The sequence below is a fragment of the Echeneis naucrates genome, chromosome 5 (assembly GCF_900963305.1).
Source record: "Echeneis naucrates chromosome 5, fEcheNa1.1, whole genome shotgun sequence".
Classification (NCBI taxonomy): Eukaryota; Metazoa; Chordata; class Actinopteri; order Carangiformes; family Echeneidae; genus Echeneis; species Echeneis naucrates.
In genome coordinates this window covers 22,141,881-22,156,721 of record NC_042515.1, presented here as the reverse complement: position 1 = coordinate 22,156,721, position 14,841 = coordinate 22,141,881, and the positions used below count along the sequence as shown (strand labels likewise).

The window sequence follows — 14,841 nt, the reverse complement described above, 5'->3', positions numbered from 1 at the left end:
AATGTACATTGGCTATATTACAACAACTTGGTTAGTTGAAGAAACTAGTCAACAAAGTTTAATTACGTTTACTAAGATGTTTGGATTAAGCAAAGTTTATGTCACTCGTGTCTTTCCAGGCCAATGAAATGTAAATGGCATGAAAATCTAAAATGAAGCTGCATTTGGCAGATTAATTAAAGAGCTCCGTGGTCAGTGAAGGTAAAACTAGAACAAAACTGCAGTTGGCTGATTAATGACAGAGCCTTATGGTCAATGAATATCCTACCCTCCTTCTTCAAGACAATCACTTTGGCTTCATCTTGGCGTGGAAGAAATATATCTAGGTTGCCAGATTATATCCCATTCTTGCACATGAAAGGGCCATTTGAGATGTAACAAAAGCAACATATCAGATCAAGAAAGAAAATCAGCACTGGCAAAACACTTAGCTCTTTGCCTGCTGACTGATTGTTTTCCATTGTTGCCAGTTTGAATGCTGATGCCCTGAGCAGCAGCTTGGCTGCACGTGTATTTGTGTGAGTGTCCCTGTGTGTGTTTGTGTGTGTGCTCAGTGCCAACAGCCTGGCTAAGACGTGTGGGGAAGTCTGTTAAATCTACATCTGACATCTGTTGTTTCATATTTTATTCTGAATGGGTTAGTGGATAAATCTAACTAGAGGGAAATATACTGTTGTGCGTTATTGTGTGTATTGTATGTTTCAGCAAAGACTTTCGGGTACCGCTAGAGGTTTTATGCTGATTCTGGTTTGGTCTTTGCCAAATTCTTATTAAAACGCTTGGTCTAGAGCTGCTTCAATAAGTCATCATAATTGACACAGCTTATGCTGAGGATGCACCAACATCAATATTTTAAATCGATGCGTCATCTCCCACGTATTAAGTTATTTATGGTCACCATATAAACATTAAGTGCCATATATTTATTTCCTATTTTATCAGCTGTGCTGCTTCTGTTTCTCCAGGCAAGGTGAGGCTGCAGTCATTGTATTCACAAACACGCACATAACTGAGGACTACTCAAGTAGAAGCCTATTGTCACTTACTTTTATGCGCAAGAGGCCAGCAAGGACTCCAGCAAACCAGCTGATCAACAAGCCACAAACAGGAAAGTAATATTTTCAACAGTTTATGTAACCGGGTGTCTTTAACACAACATTGTGCTGGTTATAATGATACTGAACTGTTAGAAGAAATAAAAAAGAAAGTTGCGTGCATGTGAACTGATGATCTTCGCTCATGTATGAATGAATTAAGAAATGGCTGTTCTTTAGTAAAACAACTTGTGATAGTAGACGCCAATAGATAAAAAAAAAAAAATCACAACTTTAGGAGAGTTTCATTAAGTTTTGTTGAACCAGTGTCATTTTTTTAGGCTCAGTGATAACAGTATAAATGATAACTTCATTAATCATTGCTGTATATTTGCCTTTAGGAAAAGCATATTTGGTCATTGTAGTTGAAGTTCTCTGCTGCCTTAGAATTTACATTAAATTAAATTGTTCCAGAAACGGTTTAGATCAGAATCTCTTATTGTATTTAACATTGACTTATTGCGTCAAGTTTTCTGGGGAAAATTATTTGTTTAGAGTTAGTAAATAAAATGAGAAATGAATCTTAATCAGTGGCAACCCTGGCTTGATCAATAACATTGAAACATATATGTATCAAATACACATGTGGAAGCTAGCGGAAACTCAAGACATGTTAGACTCTGCATAGACTATGGGCATTTGCTTAATGCAGGAAGAACCACAAAACAACCAGATGTGATAGCTTCTGTTACAGCTGAGGGACGTAACTCACTGAAATGGACTTTCTAATTGACAGTTTGTATTGGCTCTGTATATTAGTGCGGAGACAAGTGTCTTATGGGGGTTTTTCATGTGCCTGAAGATGTCTGACATGTTGGAATTATTTCCCTGCTGGTCTTAAAAACCAAACCTTAATTGAATTACTTCGGTGCAAATTGGCAGATATGAAAAGAGCCAGCGTAGCAACTGTTCACAGTATAGAGGACAATCAAATACAGTCATGTCAGCCCAACTATCTGCAAATAAAGCTGAAACTCCAGATTGCCACTGTGCTTGCCAGGTTTTCACCAGATAAAACCCCAAATGGAGACAAGTTCCAAAGAATCCCAATTGATTCCAGGCAAGTGTTATTTTTACCAAAGCAGGCCAGTGGATCAATCAGTCAAATGTTTTAGGTGGTTCAGTTGGAGGTGGTCCAAGCAGCTGCTGGCATGTAGCAGTTCCGGTAAGAGAAGAGAAGAAGCCATGGAAGGACACATCTGCTGCAATTAGTTAGAAAATATGAAGAAATCTGCAAGAAAATCAAGTTTTAACTCCCAAATTTAATTTCAGCCAAGCCAGCTGGTACATCCAAGACATGCCTCACATTCCTCTCATGTTTGTGGAGTGCACAGCAGCTGAAACACTCGAGGCCATCTTTGCACGGTGTCACCTTTGCAATATTTTTAGCAATTTTGCGGAAACGTTTCATTGCTGAATATTAGATGTTAGCAAGAAACTTGCCAAAACTTGCATCTCTATGCTAAATAAAAAGCTAAGCCAAAGGATGGTTATCTTAGCTGAGCATGGAGATGGATGGCAAATTACAGTCTCCCATAAAATAATGCTGCTCAGCAGCACCAGACACATCATCTACAGTGATCACAGTTGAAATAACAACTCAATAGCCATTTTAATACAAAACTGAACATTATAAAGGGAGATTTACTGCACAACTGTGGTAATAGGCTGTTACTTATGGATAGATGTACCTAATAAACCGCCAACTGTGTGTAGCGCTGTTGCCTCACAACAAAAAGGTTGTGGGTTCGGCTCTTGGTCTGGAGCCTTTCTATGTGGAGTCTGCATGTTCTCCCCGTGTCTGCGTGGGTTTCCTCCAGGTACTCCGGTTTCCTCCCACCGTACAAAGATATTTGGGTTAACTGGCGACTCCAAATTGTCTGTACGTCTGAGCGTGAGTGTGAGTAGTTGTTGGTGACCTGTTCAGGGTGTACCCCACCCTTCAGCACCCACCGTGACGTGGTTGAAGATGGATGAATGAACTTGTATCGTCAGGCATTGGTAATCTTCAAAGCTGTTATTATTGGGGACTGAGATCATGCTTATTGGAATATTCATGCATGTACATCCATTCATTAGGTGCGTACTTTTGCTGGAGTATAATCTTACACTTCTCCTTCTACCCCTTTGAACATAGTTGAAGGGTGTGTGCATTGGTCAGGCGGCAAAAATGCTGCTTTCATTTCCTGAAGAGCTTGGCTGAAGGCTAACTTAATATTTTTCCCCTCATCCTCCGGAATCTAACAGTGTTGGCCTGAGAGGTGGATGCTGCATGCCCCCTCTCCAGCTCCACATTTGATTTGAATGGTTCTTTTAACTACGCCCTGTCTGCACATTCCATCTCATTATGAAATATGTCCTATTACAGCAGATAAAGGCTTCAAATGAGTCCAGGTGTTCTGCTATACTGAACTAAGTTAATCCTGGCTCTCGCTTCAAGTATAAATGTGAGATTGGTATTTATCTTCTCATTTACCTGACCAATTAGCATGTTATTTGTACCTCATTATTCCATAGAAGTCATTCAGGACACTGTTTGCCTTCAGCAAATGATGATGAAGAAAAAATAAAGTAGAAAAATTAGACTGGTTGGCAATGCACACTCTGCAGTGAACTCATGACAGTGAGCCCTGCCCAAGAGTGATCACACCTAAGCAATGCAATGCTCACTTGGAAATGTATCAGTCCCCTGCAGCGGCAGATGTAAGGTGTTGATTACCAAGTCAAAGGTGCCACTGAAACAGCTGGGTCTTAAACAGCACAGGCCCTACCAAACATCAAGTGCTTCATATTGCAAATACCTCTCAGAGAACATTTCAAACATTACGATCTCATTTAGCTTTCTCAGTCGGCCGGCTCCTAAATTTCCTGTTTAAAAGAGACATCTGTTCTGCTGCCAGCTGGGTTGAAGAGTCTTTAAAAAAGGAGAATGGATTAGTTTTACCTCCAGAATGTGGTGGAGGGCCGCACAGCAGGACCACACCTTGACCTTCACGAACCGACACAGAGCCTCTTCTGTGGGTCTTGAAGTGTTCCAAGTCTGAAAAGAAAGAAGAAGCAGCAAATAAGATATAATTTAACATTGCATGTATAAAGTATGTGCACAAATCCCAGCCTGATGTACAGCTGATCCTTGAAAACATTAAAGTGCTGTGATGAACAAATCATGTACATTTTCTTGCTTCTCACTTATATTCAAGGTCACAGTGTGAGAAGCTTAAAGCAGCCACAGCAGGTGGGGAAACACTCACAACAGGTTGCCAGTTTATTATAGAGTTCACGCTCACACCCCACTAGAAAGTTCCAGGTCTGTAGTTCATTGGACTGTGGGAAGGAACTGAGGCTTAACAGTGGCAAATATAATACTTTTAGACTCCATCGACTTCACAGGCCAGGGTTCAAACCCACATCATATGTGAGACAGCACTGCAAACCACTGAACCACTGCACCTCCCTCATTAACGAATCATACACAAGCACAGCAGTGTCATTGCCCGTTTGCATCTTTATGGGCTAGTGGATTTTTTTTATCAATTACAAAAAAAAAACAAAAACAGGAACACATTTTACATTTTTGTGTGGTAAACAGCCTTTGGTGTCACCACGGGCAAACCCAGCCCCGAGTGATTCTGATATCGTGGATTACTTAGTCTGATTGTGAACCCCAACAGGGCAATATTTGCGAGAGTAAAAACAGAAGTGACTGGCTAAAGACTTCACATAAAGAAACCCTCTGATCCTCAGCAAAGAAAAACAGAAAATGTACCATTTTCCGAACTAAAATTGACGAACTAGCCCAGAATCAGCAGGCAAGATCTCCAAACCACAACATCATATGTATTTTTTACATGCATATATTTCTTGATTTTATGATTTAGCTATACTAAATCTTCAACAATGGGCGCATTCATTCGTAGTTCTCCTTTTGCATGGCCAAAAGAGTTTTTAGAGTGTCAGAATGACCTTATCAACTGTAAACCACTGTCGATTTCAGACGACTCGAGACGGTTGAAAAGAACCTCTTGAGAGGATTTCAAGGAAGTCTTGACACTACATCTGTTAAATTAAATGTTTGCAGGCTGATGAAAGAAGTTCAATTCCAATGGATTCTGGGCCGCGTTTCCATCCAGATGAGCCACAATGTTAAAACGAATTTACCAAAAACCTACAAAAGAAAATAAAAACTTGTGCGTTTCTAACCTGTGAAGGTTGCGTGAAAAGTAGGTGGGTTCATTAAGAGAAACAGCTGTCAAAGCCATCAGCGGCTGTCAAACTTTAGCGAGGTACAATATATGAAAACATGAAGGATCAGTTATTTTTATGTTTGTGTTAGTCTGCTGATCACAAAGGGACTAGCACTCCACATGATCTCATGCGCATGCTCTGCTTTTGATCCCTTCAGTTGAGTTGAAGTCACAGCATGTATAATAAATTCACCATTTCCCACTCCACTTTGTCACATTTTATATTTCATCTACACAAACTTTCCCACTGCAGCAGAGTTCAAAGACTTTTTGTTGAGATGTAATTGATATGTTTTTTTTTTTTTTTTTATCAATATTTCCAATATATTTGTATGTGCAGATAATCAATAGGAAAAAATCCTATTGGCTGCATCAGCATCAACTGCTTTGTGTGACTCACTGTCAGATCCAAGTTGTGTTTCTGTGCTTGCATTATTTTTCTTCTTTAATTTTCTTCTCATAGCTTAAAAAGTCACATTCAATCAGGCATGTTGCATATAGCAGAAGACATCCAATAGGATCAAACCTAATAAATAATTGCATGCCTAAATCAGAGCTATTACTGTAACCCCTGCTGTATCCAAAAAAAAAAGAAAAAAAAAGTTGAAATCAAAAGTGACACACACCCACTAATATGTGCCGAACAGCAATCTGCAGCCCCGCTGCTAAGCAGAAAGGGTAGCTGTGGCAGGTCACACATGAGGGATTTTAATAGCTGCGGTGGTAATCAGGTTACCTTTCATTCATCACACCCACCACTGCTGAAGATTACAAAGCTTTTCCTGGTATGGTCCTGACACACCACGGTCAAGTTAAACTGAAATCATTTCCACTTGACAGTCGATGGAAACAATAGCAGGCCAATTCACTGTAAAATGGTAAAGATCCCGGTGAGTGTATTTCGTATGCATGTCACATGGAGGCTTCATGTCTGTGCTGATAAGTGGATGGAGGGTAGGATTGGGGTAGTTTGGGGGTTAGTCGGTGTATGTGTTATTGGTGGAACAAGCTATTTTAAAACATGATGCAAAGGTAACATCACTTAGTCGCTGTCATTTGTTTTTAAATTAAATTGTTTCAGTTCGAACAAAATAAAGCAAATACTTTGATATGCCTTGTTCCATTTCCACTTTCAGTTTGTGTTTTTGTATCGATTAATTTGATTTTGATTTGACTCCATGCCTTGAGTTCAAAGGGCAATCATTAACGTGGAAACAAACAAAACAACAGGCTGTCGTGAATTATTATGTGAGGACAGCTGATTTAGGGTCTCAAATGTATCTATACATAGTCTCTAAATTGGATTGATTAGCCTTGATTAACCTTGCTCTGTAATACAGAAGAGTATTCTTGAGTCAGTATGAGTGCACACACACACACACACACACACACAGACATGAGGGCTCTCTTTGCAGATCTCCACCCTGCAAAACTGCAACCAATCCACTCTCAAACAAGATTGCTGATTAGTTCAGCTCCATGTGATCTAAATGTAAAATCATTGGGCTCACTGATTTATGAAGAGGACTATAAGGTCAGTTAATATATGTCATATTGGCTGTAGGACATGCCAATTAAAAAGCAGCCTTTAATTGCTTCTAAATCTCTTTTTAACCCACAAGCACAGTTCAAGTAACAGCTATTTAAGACTCTTAAGGCCAATTAAGAAACTAACTCCTTATATTGTTCCAAAATTGAGGTCAGATTTGGGTCACTTGGATAAGACTACTCCAAGTATATAAAAATCTGATCAAAGACACATTTATTTAGTTACGTTAAAATTCATTATTCACTGCACTACCACTACTACTACTGCAGTACCTTGGATTAACCGAGCTTGGAAAGTGCATCATTTTAAAAAGGACCATTAGCTTTCAGATATTTTTCCACTTTTTCTTTCGTAGACCTGGACTACGTAGGACATCAAAGAGAAATTCTTTGTGTCGGTAGATGTAATCTGAGGTTGAAAAAAAAACAAAACAAAACAAACCAACCAAAAACTGCAGGGAAATGTTTGCTTTCGTTTCTCTCTCTCTGTGTATCATCTCAGGCGGGCACATGAGTGGAGAAGAAAGTCTTGTACAGCCCACATGCCATCCCAAGTTTTGAAAACACACTTGCATTAGTCCACTGCCGAGGAAGTGTAACAAAGCAGGGCAGAAGTTCACATTTCCTCTGCTCTGGCTGGATGACAGCACAACCAGCAATATCAGTGGAGCCTGGGCCCCCTGGAGCTGATGGTAACCGGGTGTGTTTGTGCTTCACTTGCCCACCTGCTGCAGCAAAAACTGAGTCACTGTTCCGCAGTGGGTTTCATCATGGACGGGCGGCGTTTGTGTGGAAGGAGCACAGCAGTGTGACGGTGAAATACTTCAACCTTTCAGAGGTACTGAAGGAGGGCAAGGGAGACATGGTGGACTCAGAGCACTACTAACAAAGGACCTGTGAAAGTTTTCATTTCATGGGATTTGCTTTAAAAAAAAAAAAAAAAAGTTTATCTTCAATCAGCTGTCATCTGCTCTGTGGAAATTGATGGGAAGTTATTTTTCTAAAACATTATCATTAGTATTTGGACAGAAATGGACACCATCATTTCCTGTTGCCAGTGAACTTGAGGTCACAGTCAGCTTCATCATATCTCCCCCACTTCAGCTGTGATTGATGTGTTTGCTTGATGAGCGTTGCTTGCCTTTATTCTCTGAGCTGCCAGATATCTGTCGTCTGTCTTTTGTATTTCATCGTTCAGTTTGAATCCTTTACCTTGACAGCGCTCTTCTTGCAATACTGGTCCTGCATGAAGATTTATTCAACTCTCCTCTAATGGCTCTATACATTAAAGGCATGGTCCACACCTCAGTTTGAAAACCACTGGGGGACCAAAACCTAAAGGTCTAAGGAATGCAGTACATTTGAAAAGTATCGAGGGATTTTTTTTTTTTTATCTTGCAGACTAATGCTAATGTTCAGAAAACGTTTTACCTCATCATTCTGCACTCAAGACATAACAAATATGACACTGTCACCCTGACATAAGCACTGAAGCGTTTTAGCTCTTCGTCTTCTCTGGGATGCCAGTAAATCCAGCCAATCAAACCCTAACCCTAACCCTGTTTATAAAGGTCTCACAGCTGAAAATGTACATCAGAGTAAAACCAAAGATGTGTGGAGGAAGGAGGTGCCTGCAGATAGGATTGTTACAATACCGGGGTCTAGCTAAAACACTGAAAGCTTTCAGTTGTCTCCATCGTTCTTAAATGGAGGAAATTTGGACCACCAAGACTCTTTGTGGAGCTGGGCCCTGACTCAGACTTGCCTTGTACCCGTTGTTTAGCTGTCTGGTCGCTTCACTCTGATAGCTGTTTTCAGAGAAAAGCTCGTTGTCATCTCCCTGCTCAGTGCCAAGTGACAGTCAGACACATTTAGAGAGCAACGCTGAGCAAGAGCCAGATTTTGTTGACACTCAATCATTATTGTTTCAGGTTGATTTTGGAATGAGGGGACATGGGAACAAATGACTTGCTGCTTTTAAGCAAAAAAAAAAAAAAAGAAAAAAGAAAAAGAAAGAAATTTTTATATTTTTCATAAAAGAAGTCATATTTTTGGCAGCGTTAGCAAAGTATGAACGGGGCATTACTCAGGAAAGTACATTTGATGTAAAATGCCACAGTGTACCATTTCTTTTATTTATTTCTTTTTTTGGCTAATCCAATATTTCACTGTACTTGTGAAACCTGCCTCCCTCTTTCACTGCTCCTTTTTTCATGCAATGCTTAGTCACTTTACCAATCTTTTCACGCCAATTTTTCTTTTTCCTTTTTTAAAATCATCACTTCTCAAGGCAAACTGCTTGAATACTGCGCTAAGATGCTTTCTTGCAGGTTTATGACGTGTGTAGAGTTCAATCTGGCCTCTGTGCTTAAATTAGGTGATTTATTTTTATAGCTTATCATATTTAAGAAAAGTGCCACTTTCTGTGGCTTTTTGAGGAAGGCTAGCTGCCTGGCTATCTCTTAACTGTCACTCAAAGGTGATTAATGTTACAGCCAGGCTAATTGACTCCCCCTGTTGTCAGCAGGCTTTATCTCTGGCTGGTGTGGCTGATAAGAGATCACTGATGTAAGCCAAAATATCTGCTCTGCTTTTTCTTTAAGGTTTTACCAGCTTCTGTTAAATTATTTGGTTTATGCTGGCATTTTGGTCCCTTTCTCCACTCTTGGAGATGCAAAAAGAAGCTACAAATACAAGGACATTTCTTTGCCAAACATGACTTGATTTTATGCAAATTTTTTGAGAGACTTGTTGAAACAATCTTGCCACTCCAAATAGCGACAGTTCAGAAGTTTGTTTTTCTCAGGAGCCCGAACACTTACTTTCATCTGAAGGTGCAATAGGTTAGATAAAAGCACCCGAAGCTCCCTGTAAAAAAAAAAAGAAAAAAAAAAAAAAAGAAAAACTAGAACAAAGCGAACATGAGCAAGAGACATCTAAGGTATTGAATTTATTCGAACCCCCCCCCCCAAAAAAAGGGGGTCTTTTTGGCATTATTTTTGGCTGAGATCAAAGCTGTTGTGATTTGTGAAGTGCTGGTGTCTGCTTCAGTAAAGCCACTGATTGTCCCTGTCCACATCCATGGGCATGGCCTCGCCCATGCTGAAAGCCTGCTGCAATAGTGATAAAATCATATGCTCCCACCACCTTGCATCCCCCCTCATCTACCCACTCCAGCCAGCCAAAAAAAGAGCAAAAGAAGCATTGTTGTGAAAAAGGCTCGGCGAGAGTAGCAAAAAGCATAATTTAAAATATGACACGGCCAATGCCTTTAGATGCAGGGGGGACATTGTGGAGGAAGGGAGGAAGGGGATTCAGCAAAGGGACACGTTTCTAAGCACTCACAGCTGTGAGCATGTTCACTTTGACGCTGAAAGAAAGCATGAAAACAGTCTGTTTGCCCACAGGGGACATTTCAGATAATTTCTCCATTAAATTCACAACATCAAGGAACAGCTATGACTGTAACCTTTTTCAAATTTTCATTTAAAGATAAATTGTTAAATTGCTAATATTTTTTACAGCAAATTACACGTGCCTCGGTGTCATTAGCAAAAGGGAAGCGACTAACAATGATTAATAGCCCCAGAACAAGTAAACGTGATGTCCCATCTAGATCCATTAGCATCACTTATTACAAACCTGGGCTGGCATTACGAACAATGATCCAGATTAGGCTGATGATCACAGCCCAGACATATGAGCTTCTCTAATGCCAGCAGAACTTATCATACATCAACAAGCCTATCCAAGCGTGACTGGGGAATTCATCACAACCTGTGACTCCTTAAGGATGCGCTTTGTCTCCAAGTGGACGGTGGGCTGATCGGATGTTCATTTGCGTCACATTGTGTTTGTTCAGTTTGTTTGCGTGACAGTATAATCATATCAAAATGTTTGAAAGTGTGTGCTTCTTGTGATGAGGTGACAATTCAACTTTGTGCTCATAGGGGTTTGTTATTATTGAATTATATTTGGTTTGTTTCATCTCAGCTCAAAAATCACAGACTCCAAATTGATTAGACAGACAAGTCAGCACCTGAAGATCCAAGATTCAAATGAATAGGAAAGTGTGTCCAAACCTTTTGTATCTATATTTTGTAGGTCATGGTTATATGGTAAACCACTCTGTAATACAAGAATGTGAATGCCCTGGAATCTACCCTGACAGTCATTGAAAAAAATTAGATGACTCTTCAAATCTTGATTTTAAATTTTATCTTAGGAAAATGCTGAATTTTTCCCACTGGGACTTTCCAGTGTGACGTGTTGCCAAATTGATGACATTTTGCTGACTGCTAAAATGAGGTTGTTAACCAAAAGACTGCTTTCTTCTCTGGAAGAACAGCTGCCAGTCGCTGCAAAGCACAACTTCCTTTGCAGGCTATTGTTTTCATGCGGCAAGGGAGGATTGATTTCAAAGTAAAGTAAAAAGAAGTCTGTTTATATTGGATGAGGGAATGCAGCTTCAGAGTAATGTACTAATCACTGCTATAGATATCGGAAGAACTCTGATCTTTAACTTTTCTTGTCATAACACAATACGTGCACCAGACAGCAAAGAGCATCCAGTTATAGTCCATTTAAAATGCTTTATTTGTTCTTCAGGGGACTGTTTAAGACTTGGACCTGAACCCAAGTTAATTTACACACCTAATAACAATAGAAAAACTAAATATTTGTTCATTTGAAGCTTTAGAAATAATAGTCAACAAAGCACCATCTATTGTTACTTGCACATATCTCTGACTGTTTTATAAGTTGATCATTTCACAACATCCATGATTGTTCCGACAGAGCCACACAATGCATCAAACAGCCTGTTTTCACAGGCCAAAGCTCGGTTTATAGTCTCTGACATGATGCTTGTGAGACAGATGTCAGAGATCAGAAGACAAAAAAAAAAAAAGGCGACAAGCGAGAAGATGTGTTATCATTTAAATATGGGAAAAACACACATTTTCACACAGTCTCTTCGGGAAGACATTCACAGCGTTGCATTTGGCTGCCTGAAATAGCAGAATTAGAAATGAAAAGTCAACAATAGAGAAAAGTTCAAAACCTGCTTCCTCATTCATCTCTGCCACTCTGGTCAGCCACTGTGCTTGTCAGTGTTGGAAAGTAACCTTAACCCTTCAGAAAGGTTTGGATGTCGGCTGTTCGCCTGTTTTGCTGTCTGTTGATCTGATGCTTCAACCAACACCCCTGAAATAGTATTTAGCTGTATTTGCAGCGCACATCTAATTTCTTTCGGCAAATATCTTTTGAACATTATTTTTTTTTTCCACTGGAAAGTGAGGGCTAGATGTCACACAGATTGGAAACTCATGGTCTACAAACACTGGGTTCTCATTCCAATTCCCAACAAAAGGATTTCGTTCAAGGTTTGTAAAAGACTGATGAAAAATCAATGAACTAAAGTCATGACATATGGAGCATCAACTTCTTGTTGACATTTCTGGTATTTAAGAGTCTCAATATATAACAATAAACTAGAATTGCTTTTTGGAATGTCATCATGCCATCTTTTTAACCTTTTAGAGTACTGCGCACACATTTGAGTATCAGAAAGTGTTGACCTCTAACGGTCAAATTTTAATTTTATTTAATTCTAATCAGCTCATCCTTAAGTTCAAGTGAAGGTTCGCACCAGATGAAATAGAATTTCCTGTGACTCTTTCTGATATATCGTATTCACAAGAAAATGAAGTCACTCTGACCTTGAGCTTTGACCACAAAAATCTAATCAGTATATATATATTTATTTTCTTTAGTCCATGTCCACATGAAGAATTTCATTCAAATCACATTCGAGAGGACAAAGATGTGATTTTTTAAGGTCATAGTCATCCCATACTATTCCATCCTCGGGCCAAAGTGAATGTTTGTCTTAAATATTAGGAAACTGTACAAACAAGAAGATAATCCAAAAACATACTGCCTGCAGTGACAAATTTGACATTTGTCAAAAAAACATTTCACCTCCTGCAAATTGGATATTGCACTTCAAATTGTGATCTTCACGTATGATTAGATTTTTACACCCTCTGGAAACATATTTGCTGCTCGATATAACAATCCCTAACAATACCGCTAAATTATTTACAAAGAGACAGCTGAATCATGAACAGTAAGTAGATCTTTTTAACCGTTATATTGTGTCAAATTTGACTGATTTGAAAGTTTTATTTCTAAAATAACTTGTTAATTTGATCTGACTGACCTAAGATTCCATGACTTTGTCCACAAAGATGATTGTAACATCCAAAATAAACGTTATTAATTTGCATGATTTTTTTTTTTTCTTTTTTTATGATTTTCAACTTTTGTATTCTCTCTTAGTGTTTAGAAATGAAGTGCGGAGACTACAACTAGTGTAAAAAATTAATCTTAGGTACATTTTCAAATGGATACATACACACACACACACACACACATCGTCACAATGGAGGAGCGCCTGGTTGCTTTTAGGATACTGTCATTTCAAACAGTATATGCCATGTAAGCCATCTAAATATGACATGAAGATATGAGCCGCATGTGATGCAAGGACAAGTTTATACCAGCAAACCTGCGGACAGCGTTCCTGAAAAGAATCAGGGGAAGTGTGTGGTCCTGGAGATGACTGGAGCTCTAAAGGGACACAACACAACATAATAATTTCTTCACCTCCTACGTTCTTGGTCAGGAGCTGCTTCAAAAAAATAAATAAATAAATAAATAAAAATAAAATAAAATAAAAATAAATAAAAAAAACTGCCCATGGTCAGTGTGATCTGAAGAAACAAGCCTGAGCTGTCTCCAGTCTTACTTGCTACCCAGGACAGGGATCATTTTTCCTCAATATTTGCCTTCTGTCCAAACAAAAGGAAAAAAGTGCTCCTGATGACAACTCTGCACAATGATGCTGCTGTGAGCAGTCCAGACGCAGTCCTGGATTACAACAGGAACAAAGGCGGAGTCGACAACCTTGACAAGGTATGCTGATCTTTATTGTTCATGTATTTGTTTTCTATCATCAGATTGTTTGAACTGCACTATAAAAGATCAGCCTTGGTGAAGTGCACGTTATATTTATAAACAACACTGAGTCAGTTCTATGCATTTGAATATGGAAGCACAGATTAGATGTGATCAGTGAAAACGATGCCTGGATGCATCATGAAAAACACTGACAGGGTTTGAGGTCTCGGTCTCCTGCATTTGAGTCCTCACCTCCACAAACCTGACAAACACGAGATATTATTTGAATGTAAAGCATCTCAATTTCACTTTTGCAGGGAACTGGCACGTATTCCTGTCAGAGGGGAAAAGCACGTTGGCCTATCTCAGATGTGTCATCTTAAGCAGGGAAAATTTTACAGGAGGAGACTATTCCTGGAGGAGTTAGGGAAAGCCGTGGTGGCACCCTACATTCAACAGCACCTTCCCTGAACGCTGCCCTGAGCAGCATCGGTGAGAGAGATACAGGGCCCAGAAGCAAGATCACTTGCTGCAAGAGGGAGAGGTGGCAAAAGGAAGAAGTGCAGTCTGTGGCCGCCCAGAGATGTAAAAACAAGCATGATGTCCCATAAATGCAATACATACATTTGCAAAGCACATGTGACAGCCTGCTCGTATTGTCCAACGTGTGCCTGATTTTGTTTTCAGTTATTTTTCAGTTATCAGGCAACACATGTGATGATTTGCTGATTGTAATATTACTATTGTTAGTTCTTCTTTAATGAAATATGTAATAGATCTTGGAATATTTTCAAATTGTGAATTTTTTTGAAATAATTTCAAAAGTCCACAATTAAAATCACCCCTAACCCTAACCCACTTTTGACCTGGAACACAACAAGTGTTACTTTGTGTGACAGTATGAAAATGTTGTCCTTGGGAACTGTGACCCAAAGTAGTCTGTGATAAACAGTATACTGTGTTTCATCTGAAGAATTCTTAGTCAGAATAAT

The 14,841-nt window shown here is 39.3% G+C and overlaps 1 protein-coding gene across 1 annotated transcript in view; it reads right to left on the bottom strand.

The window, feature by feature from the left end:
• Positions 1–14,841, bottom strand: part of cntn4 (contactin 4) — a 159,580-nt gene that overhangs the window by 75,066 nt on the left and 69,673 nt on the right. Inside the window, 1 exon segment of the mRNA XM_029502436.1 lies at positions 4,039–4,134. Within this exon segment, the coding sequence (XP_029358296.1) occupies positions 4,039–4,134 (96 nt within the window).